The sequence below is a fragment of the Gasterosteus aculeatus genome, chromosome 3, assembly GCF_964276395.1.
Source record: "Gasterosteus aculeatus chromosome 3, fGasAcu3.hap1.1, whole genome shotgun sequence".
Classification (NCBI taxonomy): Eukaryota; Metazoa; Chordata; class Actinopteri; order Perciformes; family Gasterosteidae; genus Gasterosteus; species Gasterosteus aculeatus.
Genome location: NC_135690.1, coordinates 5,029,405 through 5,055,575, shown reverse-complemented (window position 1 = coordinate 5,055,575; position 26,171 = coordinate 5,029,405). Strand labels below are relative to the sequence as shown.

Below are 26,171 nucleotides of genomic sequence, written 5' to 3'. Positions count from 1 at the left end.
TCTCCTGGTATTCATGTCTCCGTACCGGTTATACGTGAGCTATAGCTAGGCATGAGTGTTCATACTATTGAACCTGTTGTCAGACTGATTTTTATTCACCGGTAACGTTAAGTTTGTTTTAGGGCAGAGTTTAAATTCATAACTTCAAATTAAAGCTGCGAGCAGCGATGAACAAAGTGAACGGGAGCTGAACACAGAATTCCTGCTGCATATAGAAGAATGCTGAGTGCATACCACACAACAGTCTTCAAGGCTCCAAACACAGCGTACGTTTACCCAAGCAGCAAACCAAACACGCCAAAACGACCTTATGTCCTCGACCTGTGGAACTAATCGATGCAAACGGCGCTCCACACGAGCCGCACACAGTAAGAACTCCGGTCACGTACCAACGCTCGTCCGGTGAGTTGTGCCGGCCGGCCGGCCGCTGACGTGAGGAAGTCGTGGGAAGATTCGACGCTGTTGACAAATGTAGGTGATGTGATTGTTCAGTGTCCCAGAGAGGCTGAGTAGGGGAGATAAATTGTGGACGCGCTTCCTTCAATTAATCCAGGATCCAGTTACTGCATTTTTCTTGTTTTAATTTTTGTACATTATACATCATTTAACGGTCAACAAAATGTGTCACCCCCTCTCCTTCCATTTCCCCAAACTGTGGACACACCTTTATCCCCATTGAAACACCATGTGACTCAATTAAAGTAAAGAAAAGAAAAGGGGCGTACCAGGTGGCACCAACAATACCTGGCTCCTACACCTGATATACCCAGTAGACTACAGACCTCGCTGTATACTATTGACAGTATTGACAGACCAATTCAAAAAGACTTTAAATCAATCAAGATCAACTCCATGCAGTCAAGGAAAATAACAGTAGCTGATCACAAACAACTTCTGTGGCAAACACATTACATTACATGTCATGTCATGTAGCTGACGCTTTTATCCAAAGCGACTTACAAGTGCATTTCAACCATAAGGATACAAACTCAGAAGAACAAGAAAGTGCAGTTTCATCAAATAAGCCGATTTACAACTTGTACAATGGCTCTACAAGTGCTACAGTTTGTTGTTTTTTAGTGAAGGTATAGTCTGAGGAGGTGTGCCTTTAATTTGCGGCGGAAGATGTAAAGACTCTCAGCGGTCTTGGTGTCTTCAGAGAGCTCATTCGACCATTTCGGAACAAGGACAGCAAAGAGTCGTGATCTATTCGAGTGATTTGCTCTCAGTGAGGGAGGGACAAACAGTTTGACAGATGCAGAGCGGAGAGTGCGGGTTGGGATGTAAGGTTTGACCATGTCCTGGATGTAGACTGGACCCGATCCATTCACAACATGGTACGTGAGCACCAATGTTTTGAACTGGATGCGGGCAGCCGCCGGTAGCCAGTGAAGAGACCGGAGGAGTGGAGTAGTGTGGGAGAATTTCGGAAGGTTAAAGACCAGTCGAGCTGCTGCATTCTGAATGCTGCAGAGGTCGAATGGCGGTAACAGGGCTGCCAGGAGAGAGCTGCAGTAGTCCAGGCGGGAGATGGCAAGAGCCTGAATCAGACATGGTCTTCTAACACAGGACTGACCACTAACTAAATGAGGGGTCTAACCAACTGGAAATGACTACTGTATATAAAGTTCTCTTCTTTTCATAATTTATAGAACAGTTGATCGGAGGTCATGTGATGGATGAGCTTCTGTGAGCTTGGCTGAAACTATTACTACTATTGTTATCATTGTTGGTCTACTGAATCCTCTACAGTTGTTATTAATACAGTCCTTTTAAATCATTATTTGGCTTACTGCTACTGTGGAGATATTTTATATTTCTTGTACATGTGTTGTTGATATTGATAACGTATGTAATATTATAAACCTATAACTGTCTACAGCCTTGTTGTGATAATACACACACAATGATATCCACGAGGGACTCTGTGTCAGGGTTTTTGGACTGCATTACCCTGAAGGACCATGTGGGGTCCTCAGTGATCCTGTTTATGCCTGTCGCGCGCGTGTGTGTGTGTGTGTGTGTGTGTGTGTGTGTGTGTGTGTGTGTGTGTGTGTGTGTGTGTGTGTGTGTGTGTGTGTGTGGTCTTGATTGTTTTCATTGCGTTCGCCTGTGCCTTGTTTTCTAGCCTTGAGTTTCTTTGAGTTTGTCGTGTCTTGGAACTTGCCACCTGCAGCTGAGCCGCGTGAGATTCTTGATGCCCTTCCTCTGTTGATACTTTTTGGTTTTTAAGATCTTCTGTTGCCTCTTTTTTTGAACACCCTTAGTTTCCTTATTAAATGCCCAGACCTTGTTTTTAGTTGTCTAGGAATATTTTTGAGTTTTGTCAAGCATATGGAATCCTCTGCTCTTTGCAAGTAAAGAAACCTTTTTTGACTCTACAAACGACTTGTCCGTCTCTGTCTCTGCACCTGAGTCACCACCACTAGCATAACACCGTGGTAGGCAATCTGCCTGCTAGGTTCGGATCCCGACGATCCTGATACTCTGTGATGTAAGTGTAACTATAGAACTACCTGATGTGGAAGCGATTTAACAAGCATATCTGAATATGGGTGCATTCCCAGAGGCAGTGAGCCAAGCTACCTTTGTGTATACCACATTTAACACAAGCATCCGGTGTATTGGGGTACATGCAGTGTAGTATCTCTGGAGTAATGTTCTCATCATCCATTTATACTGGAGAAGTTTAAATCTTGAGTTTGTTTGTACTTGAGACTGTAGACTGTATGTCCCGCCACTCTTACCACGCCACTCTCTACAGTAATTTCTTCATTTAGGTCTGAACACCATGCTAGCCTTTTGTCATCTGAGGATTCTTTTGCTGCAGCTATATTAGTCTAATACAACTTTGAGATCAGACTGGTTGCTCCACAATGGCTTAGAGCTATCTTTTCTAAAGAATTTAAAGGGGGCAGAGTTACTTAGATTCTGATGGGGATCTGGAGTCCCTAATTGACCAGACTATTACATGAGTTCGAGTTCTGTGTCTTTTGGTATGAAGCTTATCTGAAGATGCTTAAAAAAATGCTTTGTGGCTAAACGTTTGTCTGAAATCTAATACCTCGTTCTGCCCATAATTTAAAGCCAGGGTCGTTAAGGCCGGCGCAAGCTTCTGCATCTTTACGCACAGTCGTGTCGACGCACTCGTTTCAATTCATGGTTCTAAAATTGTGTGTGTTGCAGAGCAATTCACCTCCAGAACAATAGGTGGAGTAATGTTTTTTTGGTCAAAGATGACCTAGAGAGTCCCGTCTTCTATATTCCTCCACAACTTTGTTCCCCTCGACCAAACCGACGTTTGCGGCGATCTCCCTCTATGAAATAGAGGCCATCCGCGCGTCCTTCTAGGCTGCCAATGACTGGTTGTAGAAGTGGTCATATTTATGCATTTTTTCCAAACAAAGCTCTTCAATCTGATTCATTCTCCCGTAAAATATTGTTTGTTTTAATAATGGCGGTGTTGTGCTATGAAAACAGAAATGTGAGACTCCGTAAAGGATGCAGTTAGCAGACCAATGGTGGGCCGCGAAGGTACTGCAGGTGGGCCGCGAGAGGTCATTTACAATAAATAAATACGTTTTTAATTTTCAATTTTAAAAAGTTTGAAATTAATATAAAAATATGTATGATGCGGCACGTTAGGTATGTGAAACATTAATTGATGAAGCACAAACAATTTAAACTAACAGATTGGTTAATCGGTTGATCCATATTGGTTGTACACGGCGCTCAAGGCGCTCTGCCAAACACGCCAAAGCTCGTCTACGACGGCGAGATGCTGAGCGGCGCTCAAGCACGTGAGATATGGAGCTTGTTTCAGGGCGCGTCAGAGAAACATAGCTGTCGTTCTTGCCGAGCACTTCATGAGATTAAAGCGCGAGAGACGGTGCCCTTTTCTTTACAGTAGCTGAACCATCTTAACGGGGAAAATAAGTTATTCTAAAAGGAGCCGAATATTTAAGGCGTGGATGGCGAGGGGGGCGGCGGGAGCGGACGCACCTCGCAGCGATCGGACCCTGAAAGTACCGTCTCCACCCGCCCCGACGCCAAACATTTGACTGCTACGGCGGCAAATCACCAGCCGGTCTGCGAGCTTGACGCATTGATCTTAATGTGCCGGTAATGATGGTAAATGATGGTTGTAGCTGGTTATCATCTACGGTCCACTACGGTTACATAAAGGTGTCGTTTGTGTTTTGACAACGTTTTATCTCATAGTTTCGACTTTCTATCCCCTTTCTTCAGTGTGAGTGAATGCATCGCTCCAGCCAATCCAAAGACGGGGTTTGTAACCAATCAGATGTAGATACCATGGTGACTGGCTCCGCCCCCTTACTGTCAGAAAGAAAAACAGCGAGCGCGTAGAAAAATCTTTTACGTAGTAGTAAAAGATTTTCAGATTTCAAAGTGGGCCGCGGCATTCTTGAGTTTTGGAACCGCTGCTGTAAGCGTATTTTTAACAAATGGGTTTGCAGTATGTTTTTTCAGAATGGCTAAGTTTGATGAGAAATAAGGGGATATATATATGTTATAAGTTGTAGTTTCTTCCATCCTTATCCAGTGCAGCGCCTATTGTTCCAAATATAATTACAAAAAAGCTGTTCATTTTAGTAGGGTGGGATGGTTTAAAAAAGGTAGAGGAATTTAGGAAGAATATTCATCTTAATATTAATACAGACAAAGGATTTTCATCTATGGATTCAACTACACTCACCGGATTATAGTTGGTCAGCATGATAGATTTTGTTGTATACCAAGGTATGTAAAGCTGTCCACAATATTCCTAAATGGTGTATTTAGTGGTGGAATTACTCTCGGATTAAAAAAAATAATGTTATTTCTTTTGTCTGGTTGGCCAGTAAGGACAATTGTTTTCCATATATGGACTTGTGTCCGACTGTAGCTGACCTTTAACTTCAAACCCTTTTCGTTACTGAACATACAAAATTGAATATGTTCAAAGAAATCCCCTTCTACATTACCGAATAATTTCAGTGAGATGCCTTAAACGCATTGTACATATCTTACGTAGTTCCTTCATGTACACATCACATCTATTGCATTCTGTCCATCATGATAGAGGGATCCCCTTCTGCCGTTCTCTTTTTTTTTCCCCCATTGAAGTGTTGTGTTGTGCAGTGCTAAATCTGTTAGAAGTAGATTTTGTTGTTGATAAGAAATGGTGTCAACCCAGTAATGGGCTGAAAGAGAAATGTGATTGACAGCCTGTTCTCCTTGTGTAACTGGTCTGGACGTTACGCTGCATTTCATGTGGCGGTATGTGTGTTATGACATGTCGGCTCTGTGTTGGTTTAGAGATCAACGCCCTTTTGTAGCTGCACAAAGTCAACAGGGTACAGGGCCGACAGAAACTCAACTACAAATAATGTCTTGTGTGGTAAACTTGACCATTATCAATTTTCATTGTTGAGGTGTATTTTTCTTAGTAAGAAGAGCAATAGAACTCCTTCATCACCAAGTTGCATGTATGAATAAAAATGGATGTTCTGTTCTTCTGGGCAGGTGGAACCTTGTACGCTGTCCTGTCATCAGTGTTCGAATGGATGAATGATAGCATTTCAATCAGGAGAGACTTTTAACAATCATTTCTTAAAACAAGCATAAGTATTAAAAGTGAAAAGTTTGTTGGGGCTTGGACTCCATCCAGCCACAGGGCCGAGGGAGACCGCAGACAAGGATAGGTTGTGGTTATTTTAAGCCTGTAAACAGGATAGTTTGTGGTCATGCTAGACCTCAGAAAAGGACAATTCTTGTACGTTCACACCGAACGCGTCGCCTGCGGGTTGCGCCACAGGATTACATACAAAGTCTATGCACAAACGCGATGACGCAAATCTGCGATTGAGCAGCGCGTTTCTCGCGTCAAACGCCCAAAAGCGGCAAACACAAAAGTTTAAATATTCCATCTTTGACAACGAAACACTGTGATGCTGCGGTGCGATAGCCTATCAGCGCCGAGATGCTCCCCATAGTCACCAACGACCTGCAGACACCGGTATCCCGAGTTGTACGATACATCCTCGTACCTTTATTGCGACTGGTCCGGGAAAGATCTCGTACTTTTAACAAACCAACTATATGTGCATTTTTACAACATCCCATTACTGAATATCGTAGAATAAAATGTAGGGTAATTGTATTGTTAAACGACACACTGGTAAATTAAGTAATATAAAGGACGTTTGATCAATGCTAACGTTTGTTGCTGATGTTTGTAGCTCTTAAAAGAGCCGTTTGGTTGTGCTTAAGCATAAGATGTCTCGTCATGGGACAGTTTCCTCGGCATGAAGTATGATGTGGAGTCCGGTGCCCGATCAGAGCCAAGGAGCTATCAAACTGGCTAACTGCTAGCATCATGTACTGCTGAAAGCGGCAGGCATCCAGACCTGAGTAGAACTTCTACAACAAGTACAGAGTCGTGGTTGATGCGAGGGAAAAACAATTAAATTTCAATTCATTTTATTTTGTATAGACCAAAATCACAAATTACAAATTTGCCTCAGAGGGCTTTACAGTCTGTAGACATGCGATATCCTCTGTCCCGAAACCCTCAGGTGTAAAAGATGTATAATACATCCATCCATATAACAGAAATGATTCAAATAATTGCGAGTAGCCAGGTGTAGCAATATGGCGTTACAAGCCTAGAGTTGTTTTTATTTTTCTGGGACGGACTGAAGTTTTCAGGATCAGGAAACATTTATTGCCAAAATATGTCAAACATACAAGGAATTTGTCGGTTGGTGCGTGACAGTAGACAGTGTAACAATAGACAACAAGACAGCAGTGCACAAGTAATAAAATAAGGTAAAATGAAATGCTAATGCAATGGGTTAGTAGAATAAGGCTATGGGTTAGTACAAGAGAATAAAGTTAGTTAAAAATCTAAAATCTAAAAAAAGTTAAAAAATATTAAGCATAAAGTGCACTAGCGAACAAGTAACAAAGTGACGAGTGACGACAAAGTGAAAAATTACAGTTAAAGTGTATAAAATGTGCAGTATGAAGGGGAGTGACCGGTGGAATGTTATAGTCAGGCAGTGGGGGACCGGCTCTGTTGATCAGCCCGACTGCCAACGGGAAGAAACTGTTCGTGTGGCGGGAGGTCTTAGTCCTGATGGACCTCAGCCTCCTGCCAGATGGAAGGGGCACAAACAGTTTTTGTCCGGGGTGGGAGGGGTCGGCTACGATCTTTTTAGCACGCTTCAGAGACCTGGAAGCGAACAAGTCCTACAGGGACGGCAGATTGCAGCCGATCACCCTCTCTGCAGAGCGGATGACACGCTGCAGCCTGCCCTTGTCCTTGGCTGTGGCTGCGGCGTACCAGACGGTGATGGAGGGAAATAGAATTTAGGCTAATCTTAATTGAACATCTGATAGTTAGCTAACATACAGATCGCCTACATTTATCAACTTTTTCATCAAAGCTCACATTCTACAACACATGACCTGTTCTTTTAGCTTCGTACACACTAATTACCACTGATACCAGGCAGGTCCACAAGTATCTCTGCTGGCCGACCGTCTGCCGAACAGCCCTGAGCTGTTAAACGGGTCTTGATCTCCACGCACGTCTTCAACAGGCAGCGCTTCACTCTCTGAGGCGGATTCAGCCTGCTAGCTAAACTGAGACAGCTAAGCTAAACTAAGGAAGTGCACACTCGTTGCGCTCCGTTGTTGGTTTACATCAACCCCCGCTGCCACCGATGTAACCGAGCATTCTGGTTTCGTGGATGATGCGGGCATGACACACGCCTTCACCCCTCAACCACCCTTTTGCCTCTACGGCAACACAGGAGGGACATACTAGCTGAAACGCAAAACCATCCCAAAAGTAGAATTGCACACGCCAAAGTGGCTAGTACGAGTGAGTGCTTTGCCAATGTCAAGCCCTGGTAACATATATTTTTGCCGTTACACTAACCATAAGATTATTAATGTTTACATAATAATACTAATGGCCTAACCTGAATGAACTTGAACCCTAAACATGATCTTTACCGTATGCCACAGGTGTCAAACTCAAGGCCAAAACCAGCCCGCCGGGGGGGGTCTGGTATGGGCCGCCGGATGACTTTGCTATTGTGAGAATTACAGAAAGACATAAATTGCATTTCTATAAAAGTAGCTGCTGATGTTTTCAATGCTGACCAAAGATACATTTTACGTGTACTACGGTTAATTGCGCAAAAAAACGTTACTGTTAATTGGAGGTCTGTGAAATCACCAACCGTTACTGAATGGAAACAGAGACTGAAGCAGATTTATTTGATGGAAAAAATGACTGCATCATTACAACTGAAAACTGACCTCTTTATCCGGAGATGGCACATGGTTAAAGAATATTTAAATTTATAAATGATATGGCTGTACATTGTGGTATTGTGTCTGTTGAGATATAGGGATTCATATTAGATGCAGCAAGATATACATGTATGTACACAGTATATATCTTTATAATAATTATGTTTTTTTTTTTTTTTTTTTTTTTCCCAAGCCCTAGTCTCAGATAATGTTCCATGTTTTTGTTTTTGTCATGTGAAAAAATATAAATAAAAAGTTCAAAAAAAAAAAAAAAGTAGCTGCTGTTCCTAAAACGTCCACTGGTCGGGTCGCCCTCTGTGAGTGAGCATATGCGCTAAACCAGGGGGACCAGGTCGTTCACCAACGCAGTGCCGGTAGATCACCTGCCATTGAAGAAGAAAAAATCACATCAGATCACCACGCATGTGACTGACGAGAAGCTCGTTGTGTTTTTGTTTTTTATATCTATTCGTTTTTTGCTCCCAGTATGCAGCGCTGTTGTTCTGTTTGGTTACCGCTACTGCTCGTAATTATTATTATCTGGGCGAACTGCCCGAGCGGGAGGGAGGTAAATCGCCATTAGTTGGTATGAAAAGTTGAATGAAAAGTAGCTTGCGAGCAGAAACCAAACTTTTCAATAACTCAATTTTGTGTCATGTTTGAACAATAATACTGACTCTCTGGTTGTTTCTCGCAGATCTCCAAAGAGGTGCTGTCCAGCAGTCACAGTCCGGTCCACACCCTGAACCTGCAGGGCATCATGTCCCCACCCACGGCCCGCTCCGTGCCCTCGTCTCCCAGCAGGGTGGCGTACGTTGGTGGGAGTTCAGGGATGGTGGATTTAGGCAGCGCCACATTACCACGGGAACGCCTGTGGCGGGTGGGCCGTTCCAGCTCCTTCTGCACCAGCAGTAGTACTATACTGGAGAGGAGAGACGTGAAGCCTGGTGAGGAACCTGCTGGGATAACCTGTTGGACTCCTTGAATCCCTCTCTTGGGACGGACAGATTACAATGGATGTCATGTGTACAGAATGAACAACTTAAAAGATGTACAATACGTTTAATTCATACAACAGAAATTAGTAAGCCAGGTGTTTAGCAGGACCACTGCAGGGAGAAGATTCTTTCGCCTAGGTTTGGGAGGGGAGGGGTGGTAGTAGTAATCATCTTGAGAGTAGTAGGCGAACGACTGGTTAGGGTGGGCGCCCCCCTTGTTTGATGGTAGGGGAAACACTGAGATATACAGTAACTACATAGAACCACAATAAGAGAACCACCACCCGATGTAACCACCCCAGTTAATAAATCAACAACATCTTTTCACAGCGTAGTCCATCACTTACCAGACTTTGTTTCCTTCACGGATGATACAGATCTGGATTCTGACTGCTGTTCTTATGTGGAATGTCTGACATTATATGTTTTGTATGTGTGTGTGTGTGTGTGTATCAGATTACATGGCTCTGGTGATGTGTGGTGAAGGAGGACCACATTACCCAGGCTCCTACAGCTCCTCGCTAAAGGACAGAGGAGGAGGTTGCCGGAGCATGGCTTCCTCTCGGTATAGCTCTCCTCCGTCTTTCACTGCAGACATGGTGAACGCTGGGGCCACAGGGATCCCAGGGGGGCTGCAGCAATACCGGGCCTCCATTAAACCCCTGATGGGCTATGGAGAACTCCTGGAGCAGCAGACCCCCTTCCTCCACAGGTACACACACTTATTTTCACCCAATGCAGACACATCACAGTGTTTGTCTTGGAAATCATAAAATCCTAACCTTGTCCGGCTGAAGTGGTTCTCATTTAGTATTTGGCAGAGATGAGGAAGTGAGAGGTTGAGAGAGGTCATAAACCGACTTCAGCCTACTGCGAAGCAACCACGGCATACAGTAACTTCCTTTCTCTTCCAGATCCACAAGGGTTTGCCTAAAATGACCTTTCCTTTTTCAGAGCCGGATGAAATATGGATGAAACCAATATCGTGCTATCTGTAGCATGTCATTTATCAAATATACTGTTAACACAGTGTTTCCAATGTTGGTTAATATAGCAACATCTGTTACGTTGAAAAATAGTTTAATACTAGACCAAATTGAGCAGCTACTTTGGCCGAGAACCGTATTAGAGCAGCTGGTGTATCTGTTTACCGATCAGTAAACAAAGTCTGTCAATGATAATCAAAACTGTTATCTGATTTCTGCACACACAAACACCGTGGGGCGTTGTGGAGTGAAGGTAAGTGAGCTGCTCTTTTTCCAACAGCTCACTGCACCGTTTCTCAAATACAGATTTAACCTGAGTAAGAAATACCTTGTGTTTACTATGACTGCTTCACAATAAAAGTCTGAAAAAAAGTAATTTTATGTGCAGCTAAATCAGTCGTATCAGTACGAAAAATCCAGCTTTGATACAACTGTAGGAGCGCGGACTGTGAGGCTCGTATCAATCACCTTAATTCATAAAAGGTTTAAGTGAATTACTCGCTACATTTTAACTCAATCCCTTGCTTGTTGGAAGACAATCTGAATGATTAAAATCACTCTTTTCGGAAGGTCTAGGACTGTTTGTAAATTTTGAACTTTTCCTGTTCTTCTTTTTGTTGACTTAAGAGGATTTTGCATTTTTGTTCTATTCAATTCAATTCAATTTCAATTCAATTCATTTGATTTATTTTGTATAGCCCAAAATTGCAAATTACAAATTTGCCTCAGAGGGCTTTACAGTCTGTACACATACGACATCCTCTGTCCCAAAACCCACCATCGGCACAGGAAAAACTCCCCCAAAAATGAAAAAACCCTTCCAAGAGGGAAAAAAGGGAAGAAACCTTAGGGAGATAATGATGAGCTGATTAGTAATTGGATGGATTACAAGATATAACTTTTACCAGTGTTGACACAGCACACTGACCATTTAACCAGCTGTTTTCCACCATCCAGGCAGAATAGCAGAACATATGAAGATAGCCAACGTCCTCCACTGGGAACCAAAATACCACCCACTTCCCCTCACAGAGTCAATGAAGTCAGGATGACTGAGGGACAGATTGTTGGGAACCTGGCGTCTTCTGAGAGGATGTCCCCTATTCGCCGGTCCCTGCGGCGGGACACTAATGGGGCCACAGTGGAGATCTTAAACAGAGGCAGAGGAAGTGGCTCTTCATCCTCTACCTCATCTGTCTTTCTGGACAGTCCAATGGGACAACCTGAGAGACTTGAAGGCCATGTAACTGCCCAGAGGTGAGCGGAAAGCAGAGTCATTTCAAGTGAGCACTTACGAGGTGTATACACAGTACTATCCCACTGAGTCCTCCTGGACTGCCAAGTCCAAGCTTTCCAATTAAATGCAGCGGGCAAGAGCATAGTAAAATATAAAAATTTAAATGAATTAGAAGGTTGTGATCATTATTATTATTATTAATTCTAAACATTTGTCAGTGAAAAAGATACATTTTTAAATTATTAGCAAAAAAAAAATCTGTAATCAACTTGAGAGATATACCACGCAGTGATGTGATCCATCATATATTGTGTATTAGCATTGCAAGTAGCTGGCATTACAGAACTGAATATGAAACACCTTACATGTTCATGATTAAAAGTGATCGATGCAGCACATTTGTTTCCATTTTGCAGTGAGAGGATGAAAGCCATAGAAGAGCAGATAGCCAGTCTAGCAAGTCTGGTGCACAATGCTCTGTCTATCGGACCAGATGTTCCAGGAGTCAAGAATAATATCAGGTCTGCTCCATCTGCCTTCATCCCTTTAAGCCAAAAGCAGCACGTCCAATAAATTTGTATTGATCCACCAAATATGCCTGACAATGGTCCGTAGAGTAGTTTATTACAGTGGTTACTACCTCCCCTCCTGTTGGCCAGTTATTTCGTTGTCTTTATCCAACACACCTTCAAGACCAGTCCAAAATATTTTCTAACATGACACCGGTCCGCGAGGCAAAAAAGGTTGGGGACCACTGGTTTATAAGATCCAGGAACCAGGAAGGAATTCTTAGTAATGATACTACTAAGTTTGGAATATTTTAGGCACTTAGTGAAATGATTATGTGTGTAAACTCATACCAGACCAATAGTCATTTTTATTATGTAACTCTGCCTGTCTGTCTTTTCAGTGACATAACTGAATGCATGCTCTCCGACAACAGAGCCGGTGAGATATTTTCTGACTATAACCAATGGGGACATTACCTATGCTCTAAATATAATGACCTTTCTTTGACCTTTAGGAGTATCAGCTGAACCTCGGGTCCCAGCTGCTGTGATTGAGAGCTCCCGCCCCGCCCCTCTGATGTTCCAGGCTCCTCCCTCTGACAACGGGCTGCAGCAGAGCTTGGCGTTAGCGAAGAGAAATGTGTTGGATCTGCGGTTACAACTCAACCACATCAGACACATACAGGTACTTATCTGTGTGGTCAGTGATAACATCAAGTAAACATCATCTAGGTTTCTTCCCTTTTTTCCCCAAGTTTTTACAAAGATTTTTGGAGGAGTTTTTCGGGAGAGAAGATGCTAGATGTGTGCACTGTACTGTCGTGTGAGACAAATCTGTAATTTGCGATTTTGGGCTATACAAAATAAAATAAATTCAATTGAATCATTCAATTCATTCATTATTATGATGATGATGATGATGACCCCACTGGCCGTCTCTCTACCAGGATGAACAGAGTGCAGCAGAGAAATAATTTAAAATTGTAGTAGACTAGCAATGATAAGTGTATTTATTGTCTTTACACTGGTGAGATTCATTTCTTATGGCTCTGTAGATATACATAAAAGCATCTGATACTAGCCCAGAGAGAAGAATATTTATCTAGAAAACTATACCTGGAGTGTTACAATAGCCATATCATTTTATTTCACGTGTCCATCCAGGCAAATTGGTGGACCAAAAGTCATTAAAAAAAAGATGTTGCAACTAATCATTTAAAATAATAAGTGTTAGGGTATTTTTCCAAGTAGGCCACTGACTGGTCAAAATGTGCGGTGTATTGTGTGGGCCGGTCTGACAGTAACCCGTAACCCCCAGGCCACTTTTTACCCCCAGTTCGCCCCTGCAGGTACATTTTGGGGCTGGCAGAGTATGTTGGGTCCTGAGCAATCACAATCATCCTCTGTGGACAATGATATCAACACCAGATTTGTTTGCACTACAGTAGTTCATTAGATATCCAAAGTGTTACAGTGACAAACGGTCTTCCCTCAGGCCTCATCACTAGCTAAGTAAAAAAGGTTCTTTGGTTGAATCCTAACTCTCGAGTTGTCCCATGTGTCCCAGCAGTCCCACCAAGCGAGCGTGACTTCTATGCTGCGGATGGCAGGTCAGGAGCTGGTGGTGCAGATGTACAATCGGTTGGCTCAGTCTGAGGAGGCAGTGTACAGACGGAGAGCTGAGATGGAGGAGGAGAGGATCCACTACCTGGCTACAGAGAAGACAATACTCACACAGCTCCGGTGAGCCTTTAAGTTTGATCCTCGGTCTTCCGCTTTGAAGAGAAACTATGAAACTCTTGAGAGAAGATGTAGTCAGACAGGCTCAGGGGTAGAGCCCAGGGGCCTCATTTATAAACGTTGCGTACGCACAAAAGAAGGCGTACGCCGCTCTCTACGCAATAATTGGTATTTATAAAAAGCAAACTTGACGGAAAAATGTGCGGTGCTTCACGCAAGCTCGGACCCATGCGTACGCACAAAAACGGGTGAAATGAGAACCGTCGGTAAATGCAAAGAAACACACAAACGTGTGTGAAAGTGTGTAAAACTAGACTGTTGTGTAAAAGAAATGGCAATACTGCCTCTCATAAATAACACGAACACCCGTTTGATTGATCTGCAGCGTAAAACAAACAGAAATACAAATTAACACATTTTCAAAAAGAAAAGTGAAATATGTTCTGCAATAATATTGGCATGTTATGCAATTCGTCCTCAAAACACAGCTTGTCAGATGCAATCAAATGGACGGTAATAAAATGCCATGATGCCATCACAATGCGTAATGACGCGAAATGGCTGATCTTGCGCTCTCTAGAAGACGTGGCAAATGGAAGGATTCGCGCTGTAGTGCAGCGCACCATCGGCCTGTTTAAGGGCAGATGGCGCTGCCTCGACTGCACTGGAGGGAGGTTATTGTTTACTCCTGAAAAGGTGTGCAAAATCGTGCTGGCATGTGCTGTGCTACATAATGTGGCACAGCTTCCAAACGTGCCTCGACCCCCTGACGCCGATGGCTGTGTTGGCCCAGACCCTGTCCCCGATCCCCAATCATTGCCGCCAGTCTCTCATCAAGAGGCGACAGCTCCAGTGTCCCCTTTCCCCCACCCGTGGCAGACACACTTTGGCGATGGCGCGCTAAACGCTCTTTTGCATCCACTTTGATGTCAGACCATTTTTTCTTTATTTCGGCCACGGTCCGAGGTTGTGAGGCTGCAGCGTTGCTCTGCAACCTTTTTGGCATTAGTAATGCCCAAACTGTGCCCTCCAAAAAGCATTTTACTTCTCCTTTCCACCTCGCCAATGATAATTTCGACTTCACACTGAGTGAAGTTACGTTTCTTCGCTTTCCTCTCAGTGTTTGTCATGATTTCGCAATCGATGAATATTAATTTGTGGGCGTTCAACTATGGGCGTGACATGAAGCCGCAAAAGCTGCGGTGCATTTAGAATTGATTGTGATTTATTATGGGAAAACTGCGTAGGACATGCGTGCGCACGGTTTTATAAATCTGAATATTTCTGTGCGTACGCACGTCCTAGGTTTCATCCGTACGCCACTTCTGACGCAAATACTACGTTTTATAAATGAGGCCCCAGGTGTTTTTCCCAGGTGGCATTGTTCATTAACTAATTCCTATTAGTGGAATGGTGATGAAGCCATTTCAACATGTACACACTCGCTTTGACACATGTCACTTATGATGTCACTGCAGCTGAATATTATTGGGGGCATGCAAGACACGGCCCGGCAACATCTTTTGTCAGAGAGCGAATGTGATGAAACATATTGTAAAAAAGAGCCGGGAGATGGGTGTTATTGTAAATTAATATAATTAACAATGATTTCTGGTTCAAAAAGGACTTACTGGCATAGCTTTTTATTTGTGATTTGTGACTTTGGGGCAATTTCTTGACCTAATGTTTCTTTTATTTAATTATGCAGCTACAAAGCTAAACATTGTGGTATACTTGTTGATATTTGTGCAATAATTTCCAGGAGCGTGCAGACAAATCTTTTACAGAGCTGGGGAACTCTCTTTAATCATTGGTCTATGTGGTCAGTAGATGGATGGGAGTATACAGATATTACCGCAGTGAGTGCTAGCACATACCTTGGCTCCTATTTAAAAGTGACCTTAGATTATATAATGGTGCATCTGTCACGGCCACCAAACTTTTCAGTTAAGGTGCGTTCACACAACCACAGTGCCAATTATTTGCGCTGCGAGTATGAAAGAATCCTGCTTATATTTTGAGCGCTTCTCTTTAAAACTATTTGAGTTATTTCAAACCTATCTTAAATAAACCACATGCAGTTATAGATCTAACAAATTTCCATGACCAGGATTTTATTTTTTTCCAGGCCTGGAATTGACCATTTTAAAATTCCATGAATTTTCCATGACCGTATGGGAAATATGTTATAAATGACACTGCACCCAGGGGGAATGTATAGGGAAAGTATATGAATACAATTTGTGTTACACAACCTATTTAAATGCAATTTTTAGGAAGGTCTTCTGCTGTGATATTGAATTTAAACACAGATAAATGTATAATTAAAACCAAAGAAAGGGTATTTATGGTGGTTGTCTAGGCTTTAGATGTGTATCTGCATTCCAAAATGCTGATTACTTACCTAACTAAGTGTGGCATGTCCACAAAGCAAGGGTACTGCTGAAAAACCTCAGCATTAAATCCATGCGCACCATCAACTTGTCCTTGACTATACTGTGAAGGCAAATTACAAAGATATTCATTTTTACATGCAATGATCCTAAACTTCTCTGACACAAACCAAAAACCCCTTCTAAATTTTAGTCTAGACTTCTAAAGCCTATCACATTCTGCTTGCATATTCTTGCAAATCTCTGTGCTATATAGGAACACTATTGCAAGTCTTCAATTGGGCTTCAATTGTAAAACTGCTACAGAAAAAGTATTTTTCAACAAATGGGACATACCAGTATAATAGATGGCCGCCCCCACCCCCACCCCGGCACAGTGGATGATTCCTAAGCTACTGTGTTTATGGCTACCAAACTTTTCAGTTAAGGTGCATTCACACAACCGCTGTGCGAATTATATATTTGCAGCGAGTGTACAGCGAAGTATGAGAGCGTCCTGCTCAGATTTTGAGCGTCTCTCTTTAAAACCGTGTGAATTATTTCAAACATATCTTAAATGAACCACATGAACATAGAAATATTACAAATTTCCATGACTTTGACTAAACTTTTTCATAACTTTTCCAGGCCTGGAAATGACTATTTTAAAAATCCATAACTTTTCCAGGTTTTCCATTCCATTCCATTTCCATTCAGATAAATCTAATAATTCTCTCTCCAACAGCTGTGAGGGTTTGATTTGTCCTCAATAATACTTTGAATTTAGTTTCATAATTAGAAATATAAGTAGAATGTGTAACAAGACTAAAAGGCAACTAGTGTTGTTTTAACTACAAGCAAGCCTCAAAATCTTGAAAAATAATGAAAACCAGGTCAAAATATTTCGAGGATGTCTCTACAAGTCACATTTGAATTAAAAAACATCACATAACATCCATATCTTCATTTGAAGCTGCTATGCTGCCATCTTGTGTCTCACTTATCACTTGAACTTTCTTATCTTTTTCCCATCACAGTGGACTGGAGGACTATGTGGTAGGTTTGCAGCGCAGCTCCACCTCAAGTACCCACCGGCCGTCCATCAGTCTGAGAGACGTGGAGGAGGGAGCAGTGAACCTGCGTAGGGTTGGAGAAGCTCTGGCCGTTCTGCAGGGTTAGTTAGAGTTGTTTAAGACAACACTGAACCATAATCAGGAATCAGGAACATTTATTGCCAGAATATGTTAAACATACAAGGAATTTGACATGGCAGTTGGTGCATAACATTGGATAGTAAGACCATTTAGACAATGGACAACTAGACATATAAGATGCAAGAAAAATGGCATGTTCAATTTACAAATTTACAATTTAACTCTACGGTATAACATAGAAGCCTATGGGCTAGGGGATGATAACATTTTTAATAAAAATGAAAAAGGTAAAAAGAAAATTAAATTAGGCTATTAAATAAAAAGAAAGTGCACTGGCGAACAGAACCATACTCTACACACATGTATTGTGAGTGTATGTGTAAGTGACTAAATGTGTCTCAGTTGGATCATAAAGATTAGATTACGATTGAATGTAAATTCTTTCAACTAATGCTTCAACTAATTGTTGGAAAAAGGGAGGTTTGAAAGGGATGTTGTTCATGTGATGTTTATTCTGCAAAAGAGAAAAAACAGCTGATAACTGTGACAGTTGTGTGTGTTCATTCTTGACAGCATTTTTTAACCAAGCCCAGCATTTATGCACTTGTAGTTGTGCATTTCAAGAAAATAGAAATGACAACATTCTACATTAAACTAAAATCGAATGGTATGATCAGCGAGGGCTCTGATATTTGAATATCTGCTGTAATTATGGACTTTTTAATACTGTATTAAAATCTCACAATTAGGGACAAAAGAACATCACCTGGACATCATATGTATCTGTTTATTTCCTGAGGATTTCTGGATTTAGGATTCCTTGTCAAATGGTTTTATATGGTGATATGTATAATTAACCAGCATAAAGTTAGAAGTTCCTCCTGTTGTCTCCCAGGTGAGTTACCAGAGCTGCAGGTGAAGATGCGCTCAGTGTTGAGGCTGGAGATGAAAGCAGTGGCTTTCCTGAAAGAGGAGCCTCATAAGATGGACTCCATGCTGAAGAGGGTCAAAGCACTTAGTGAACACCTCGGTTGTCTACACAGGTGCTCATTAACTTCACTCAGGGGTACAACAATTATGTTCAACAGGAAGATCATTCTAATGGGTCTTTGCCCTCGCTGTTATTGACAGATGTGTGTCAGATCAGGAGGCTCTTAAGACTCCGAGCCCCCAGAGCTGCCCCAAGCCCCAGCCTCTATCCGTGGTCAGACCAACTCTTCCCACACCCTCTCTCTCCAGGAGTCATCCTGGCCTGGCCTCCACCATAGCCGGTGGAATGAACATAGGCGCCCCAGTGATCGACCCTTACCAGCACCCCAGCCCCCCACTGACATCCACTCACGGACCAGACTCACTCACTGTGGCCAAGGTAATGTACTGCCGATTAGTCTATTAGCTGAATGACTACAGATTGACAAAATGTGAGCATGTGTTGGTAAGCAGGTGTTTTTGTAGGGTAGAATTTGAGACCTGATGTTGTGTTGTGAAGCTTCAATTCAACTCAATTAATTTTCTTTTGTATAGCCCAAAATCGCAAATTCACCTCAGAGGGCTTTACAGTCTGTACACATACGACATCCTCTGTCCCGAAACCCACACATCGGCACAGGAAAAACTCCCCAAAAAATGAAAGAAAAACTTCCAGGAGGGAAAAAAGCGAAGAAACCTTAGGGAGAACATCAGAGGAGGGATCCCACTCCCAGGATGGCCAGACTACAATGGATGCTGTATGTGTACGGAATGAACAATGTGCATCACGTGACAGCTGACTTCGAAGGCGCTCTGGGTCTATCAAGATAACTTCTGTTTTAAGCTTTCCTGAGTTTAGCATCAGGAAGTTGCCGGTCATCCAAGTTCATGTCTCCAAGACATTCTTGAAGTCTAACAAGCTAGTCTGTCTCTTCTGGTTTGATCGACAGATACAGTTGAGTATCATCTGTATAACAATGTAAGTTTATGCGGCGTTTCCTGATAAGGTCACCCAAAGGAAGCATATAGAGGGTAAATAAAATCGGTCCAAGTACACAACCTTGTGGGACTCCGTGACCAACATTGGTGGTCTTCGAGGATTCACCGTTTACAAGCACAAACTGGGATTGATCCGATAAATAGGATTTAAACCAGCTGAGTGCAGTTCCTTTGATACCAATCAAATGTTCTAGTCTCTGCAAAAGGATACAATGGTCTATGGTATCAAATGCGGCACTGAGGTCCATGCAAGTAGAAGATCATTCGTAATTTTCAGCTGTGCTATGATGCACTCGACATCCTGACTGGAAATCGTTGAAGAAAGCATTGTTTTGTAGAAAGTCACATAATTGATTTGCGACGGATTTCTCAAGGATCTGTAGTTAGCTAACACCTCTGGAGCAAGATTAGGTTTCTTAAGAAGAGGTTTAATTACAGCTACCTTGAAGGACTGTGGTACACGTCCTGTCAACAAAGACAGATTCATAATTTCTAGTAAAGACGTGCTAACTTTTCCACCCTGAATATGATCACGGATCAATGATATCTACAGATTTCTTTACACTGTCCTGATCAGATCAGAATCAGAAGCCATTTATTGCCATATATGTTACATATAGAGGAATTTGACTTGGTGAATTGGCGCAATGTGAGAATAAAATAAGATAAACACATTGAATGTGTTAAATAGTGATGTGTCGTTCGTGTACAAGAGATTTGTTCATTTTCTCGTGGCTGCGCATCGGCACTGTTGCATATGCTCAGTCAAGGAAACAGAAATGATTTGTTCATTTCCCGACTGGGTTTTTGAGTCTTGGGACCCTCTTTTTTTACGTGACCTGCATTGGTTTAGTAGAGGAAATTGTTACCTCATTCCCTAATTGCTCCCCGGACAAAAATGTCAATAACCATAGGTTAAAATGCAATGTGATAAAAGCGTCAGCTAAATGACCTGTTATGTAAATGTAATGTATTTCTAAACTACAAAACCTTCTGCTTTGTTGTCCATCTGAGCATAGCATATCAGGGAATTTGTAGGAATACCGGGATATAAAAGACACTCTTATTAAGTGTTTAATGTTGCCTTTTCTAATTATAGGTGACCACAGAACTGACACATAAGAATAGTTTGCAAGGTAAAAATCAGCAAGAAGAAGAAGTGAGGACATCTCCAACATCCCAGATGGCCAATAGGAAGCCATCTGAGTTAGCAGCATCAGGCTACCGGTCTGATGATCAGGATATTCCAACAACAACCCAAAAGAAAGCAGAGAAAACGCCACCATATACAGCTCCAACTGTCCAAAAGGGAAATGATTTTTATGTGAAAATTTCTGATCAGATTAACAATGAGGTTGTTGGACAGATGAGCTCCCCAACAGCAGAAAAGAAGGTCAAGTTTACAACAATTGTTACTCTACAAAAAGAAAATATTCAAGCTTCTGACAATGCAGGTTCTGACCGGACAAATGAAAAAGATAAAGAGGTACCAGCCGAGAAGAAGTCAAATGTGATGGTAGTATTAACTTTACAGAAAGAAAAGTCAGAAGACAGTTTGAAAGAGTTCCAGCAGGATGAATCCCTGAGCTCAGATCAGGGTCTAGGTCATTCTCCTGTCCTAAAAACTTCACCCAGCTTGACTTACAGCAGCAAGCAGAAGAACCAGGGGCCAACTCTGCAGATATTCAAGGAACAATCACAATACACCGAAGAAGGAAGTAGCCTGAGCCCCAATATTTGGGACGATGGAGGACCTCCACTACCTACAATTGGTCAAATCAACCCTAGAATCTCCGAGACTGTGAGTCCACGAATGAGGACACAGTCCAGAGAGAAAAACGCAGCTGAAATGAGTGACGCTGACCTACAGGCCGTAGCTGGGAACAACAGTATTGGTGAACCCACTTCTCAGGGACATGACAACCAAGGATTCCAGGACAGTGATGACTCTGGTAAGAAACCTATTATTATAATCTTAAATGAGCCCAGGGACACTCAGTCCGCCTACAAGCGCCTGTCTACAATCTTGGAATGTGAGGGAGATCTTGATGGGATTCTCAATCCAGAAGATCTTATGGACAAAGAGAAGACAAAGCATGAAAAAAAGAAACCGAACGTAAAAGAAAATTGCATCAGTGAAATAAATACAGACTTTGACCGTGACAACATCAAAGGGAATGTTCAGGAATCTCAATATATGCACAATCAAAGACGTTCAGCAGATAATGTCTCAATTCCCAAAAACCAACACCATGAACTAGATTCCCTTAGACAGCAAGAGACCAAAAGAAAATTCAGATTTAAATTCCCCCAAAACAAACTTGCTGTAATTAGCCAAGCCATTCGTACAGGAATGACCAAAAGAGGAAAGAAAACTCTCGAGGTTGCTGTCTATGAGGAAGAGGAGGAAAATGCATCAGACAGTGGGTCAGTGAAGGAGACCAAGAAGCCAACAAAAGAGTGCCAAAGGTTTGAGGCCAACAGTACCAAACAATTCAACTTATGTGAAGACAATACTATGGTCTCCGCTATAATTGATACCAGACACTCTAAGTCACAGAGCCGGGTAGAGGAGATCTGCAGTACTTTTGACTCTTTTGACAATCTTGAAGAGTCAATTAACCAGTTGGAAATCGGGGGGGACAATGTGTCTAGCCCCCGTTCTCCCTCCAGCATTGTGTCCTCACCTCTTCAGTACCCTGATTCCCACTTTGACTCCAGTGACAGAGCTCTGCATGAAGGCAAAGTGAAACGAGAGAGGGAAAAAAGCCTGTCCAAGAGGCCAGCGTCTCAGATCCTTAAGGGCCCAAATCCACCTCAGAGTAAGAAGGCCAAGCCACAACCGTCACATGACTTGGGGAAAACCTCCACAAAGAAACATGTAAGAGCCATACTTATCTTAATAATATGTGTTCATTGTCTTTATGAAAAATGTGTTGAAATACTCCTTTAAGTTATGTTACTCATGACGTCATAGCCAATATTCGTCAGTTGAGGTTAATCAGTTTGCGTAGCAATACAGTTTTTGTGATCGTTTCCCGAGTTTAGCACTGAATGTTTCTTGTAACTAAGTTTGTTAAGTAAATCTTTTGAAACAGAGTTCCTGTCTATAAAGATTAATTACGCATCAAGCTCACAGCCCATACACAGGCTGTAACGGTAGTGGTAATAATGATTAACGTGGACGGAGGTAAGATTGCCGCTACACACAGGTCTGATGATACCGTGCTGGTGGTGGGCTCTCTCTGACTCTCTAACACATATGGGTTATTTAATCTGTCTTTGATGGCCAGGAGTCTATTTCTGTCAATGGTTTCTCTTTCTTAGTTATTTTTGCTCTTTAAAAATGACCAGTTATGCTTAAATAAATAAAACCAAGATTCAGCTAGTGTCCTAACCCCTAACCAGGGCTATGGATAACTACAGTAAATGTGTGCTGAGACTGAACAAGGAACAACTTTGTGCTTTATTTTATCAGCACAAAATTGACGTTTGGGCTGTCTGTAATTATTTGCAACAATGGACCACTTCTATTTACCAGGAACTTTAGTTATGTTGGTCATTTCCCTGCATACACCTCCCTTCGATGAATTGTTGTCTTGTGATAAAGCCAAATGTTTTACTTAAGAGGAACATTTCCGGCTTTATTTACACATTTGCAAAACTCAAGTTCCTATGTGCTTGGAGGCAATTATGTCTTTGATCATGTTACTTAATATCATGTAATATTGTCTTATATCTTCTCGAAGATACCTTACTGTTACTGCATCACTGTGGGTATGGTGTTCTTAGGGTAATTTGCAGTGTTATTTATAGGCCAGAGAAACCTTTTGAGATTATGGCCATAACTGATATTGCCACATGATTTTGGGAGACTTCATGTATGTTTTTGCTAAATTTAGCCGGGCTTGGATGTTTTTGTGGGTAAGAAAAGGCTTCCGTATTGCCACCCTACCCCATAGCCCAGATTCTATGAAAGATGTGGGAGATGTCACAGTTGTCACATGTAGTACACAGCCTGCTCTAGGCCTCTTGGATACTTGCCTGAACAGTTTCCTTCTCATCTTTTTATCAGTTTTCGAAGGACGTCCAATTCTTGGAAATGTCACTGTATTACACTTTTGAAACCTTCTTCTGACTGATTGCTGTAAGACGCAACTAAGAATGTAAGGAAAAGCCTACTAGAACAGCCAAACATTATTTGTAATTAATCAGCACCACTTTAAACGAAGGCAGGTGTGTAGTGACTATTATTTGACATGAATTACATTACATACAATTTTATTCTATTTCAAATCTTTTAATGTATTTTGTATCCTGTTAATATCTGTCTTTCTTTTATGTTTCAATATATCAATGTTCTTAACTGTTTATAAATCTCCTTGCTTTATGTTTGGATGTTTTTAATGGTTTTATGTGAAGCACTTTGAATTGCCTTGTTGTTTCATTGTGCTATACAAATAAAATTGCCTTACCTTGCCTTGCATTGCGATGAGTTTGAATGTGATTCATTCTGAACATAGCCACATCCCCATTTATAAGAGGCTGTGCACACTTATGAATCCACATTATTTTAGTTTTTAGTTTTCCAATTGATTTGTTTAGGTCACATAAATGGTGGAAAAAGGGGTCATGATTTGTTTTGGTCTCATTTTTTTACAGCACAAAAAACTGTGATTTGGACAGTATACTTTTTATATCTACTGTGTGCTCCCATGTGCTCCTGTGGTTGTCATAGTAGGCCTTTAATTTGCTGCTTGAAGCTCGAGGCTTTTGCCTGTTTTCTTGCAGCTGCTGTCATACAAATACGCTGTCTTGTTTATGCCTGTCCGTACAAACTAACTGTTGGTTTGTGTATCTTCTTGCTAGACCTCCGGCAGCAGCTCCAGCTCCTCTGCCCAGCGATCCCACACCAAATCTCGCCACTCTTCTTCCTCTTGCTCACCAGAGAAGATGCCTAAGGGCCACAAGCAGCCCCCCCAGAAGCAGCCCAGCCTGGTAAATGACCTCTGACAGACCTGAACGGAGCAGCTAGGAGTCACCATAGACTGAAGGGGAATTACAGTAATTCATATAGCAGGTTAGACAACCATTTACTTTTTAACTCAAACAAACACCTGTCTCAGAAAATATGTTTCAAAGTTCAATAATTGCACAACAAAAATCTGATATTGTGACAGCCCAACGGTGTGGACCTTTTTACTGTGGTCTCTGAATAAAGAAACACTTTTTCAATGTTTATTTTTCAAACCCAAAGGCACAGTTTATTAGACATTCACTTCTATGCAAATAGTTCTTTTTTTCCCGTTTTTTTCCAGAATCTGAACCCGTGCATCACTTTAACACTTTTTATGTCAGTTTTAAATAATTGTTTTGTGAGCAGTTGGTTGACAGTATTGAGACAACAGCTGCTCCTGCTGTTTTTCTTTTTTCAAAGTGCAGTGCTAAATTATGCCAGCAGAGGACAGTAGAGACACATAGTGTCCTCACACCTGTATTTTATTTTATATATAGCTGCACATACTTTTTCTAGAAATCACAAAAACTCATATGTAGGCTCGTTATAATAATAGAAGTGATTGTAACAAAGAAATATCTGCAAAGTACGTTTTAAACTATTGAAAATATAAGATTGTAATGAAAGTTAGTATGCTTTCTGGGTGTCGTTTCTGTGATGGTGACTATAATGAGAAAAAACGTGTGGTTTTTAATGTGCTTTTAAAGATTTAATGCAATATATAAAATTCTGTTTTAAAAAGTTGATCAGAGCATCATGATGTGTTGCTAAATACGATTAAGATTTGCAGTGTAAACACTGAATTCATGGCAAATAAGTTATTTTACCCAAAATGTAATGAATGAATCATGTTGATAACCTTAAAACTGTAAGGACATTTGGACCTTTATTCTGTACAAATGGCATGTATTAAACCCTTACCATCCTGATAGAGTGCTCCTCTTTCCCAAACGTTTCTTTCTTTTGGGGGGTTGGGGGTTCCTGTAGCGATGTGGGAGTTCTGGGACAGAGGATGTTGCATGTACTGCTCTCCTTGTGCGTGTAGCTTTGTACACAATTCAGCAGTCAGTAAAACTCCATTCGAAAAGAATACGGGAGTTAGGGTGTATTGTCCAATTTTGTAGCACTGACTTATACAAATTCAAATTGGATTAAAAAGACTATTCTTTCAAAGGCTTTAAAACGTGAACAGGAACGTGATTTATCTGAGACTATCGAAAACAACGAGACATGCAGCGAACTTCCAGGCTCCGGATCAAAATGCATGCCAACTAAAAGTGAATTACTTACACGACCCAAAATGCCCAAAAGGGGGCGCCAACTCCCCAGTCCCGAGGGCAGAACACTCCCCGCCTGGTATCTGTAAAGATGCCATATATAGATACAGGACAACAATACAAAAGTCTCAGTCCTACTTCTTCTTCAGAAGAAGAATCTCAGACACAGGCCTGAGGAATATCTTGCTTGATCCCTGCTTGGTCACTTTGAGTTCTATCTTGCTGACTTTTCCATCCTCACTGAGAAAGGTGCTTGTAACAAGTGCCATAGGCCAGTTGTTACGGGCTGCTTTGCTGTTTTTCAGTAGAACAACGTCCCCGGTTTCAATGTTTGGGCATGACTCCAGCCATTTGGGACGAACTTGCAGTGTCTGCAGATACTCTTGCTTTCAGCGAGTCCGAAACTGGTTAAACTTTGGAGTTGACGCCTCTGCTGTTCTCTGTGAACTTTCCTGATGGAGGTGATACACTCTGCTTCTGAGTCAGAAGCATTGATGGAGTAAGTATGACTGGTGATTCTGGATCAGCAGAAACCGGAACCAGAGGCCTAGAATTGATGATCCCTGTCAGCCATAAGAGTGCACA

At 41.8% G+C, this 26,171-nt stretch overlaps 1 protein-coding gene across 15 annotated transcripts in view; it reads left to right on the top strand.

Annotated features, from left to right (window-relative positions):
- LOC120816479 (sickle tail protein homolog) overlaps positions 1–25,238 on the top strand; it is a 35,570-nt gene extending 10,332 nt beyond the window's left edge. For 3 of the 15 annotated variants that reach the window (XM_040172098.2, XM_040172099.2, XM_078098892.1), the window contains 12 exons: positions 9,026–9,275; positions 9,783–10,038; positions 11,270–11,569; positions 11,966–12,070; positions 12,460–12,497; positions 12,574–12,743; positions 13,626–13,801; positions 17,208–17,344; positions 18,220–18,367; positions 18,456–18,693; positions 20,392–22,173; positions 24,162–25,238. In XM_040172098.2, the coding sequence (XP_040028032.2) occupies positions 9,026–9,275; positions 9,783–10,038; positions 11,270–11,569; positions 11,966–12,070; positions 12,460–12,497; positions 12,574–12,743; positions 13,626–13,801; positions 17,208–17,344; positions 18,220–18,367; positions 18,456–18,693; positions 20,392–22,173; positions 24,162–24,305 (3,744 nt within the window). In that variant the 3' untranslated portion in view covers positions 24,306–25,238. Of the gene's footprint in view, positions 1–9,025; positions 9,276–9,782; positions 10,039–11,269; positions 11,570–11,965; positions 12,071–12,459; positions 12,498–12,573; positions 12,744–13,625; positions 13,802–17,207; positions 17,345–18,219; positions 18,391–18,455; positions 18,694–18,848; positions 19,947–20,391; positions 22,174–24,161 lie in introns of those variants that run through there. The other 12 variants (XR_013467084.1, XR_013467085.1, XR_013467086.1 and 9 more) reach the window with 12 other exon arrangements.
- Positions 25,239–26,171: the final 933 nt, after the last annotated feature.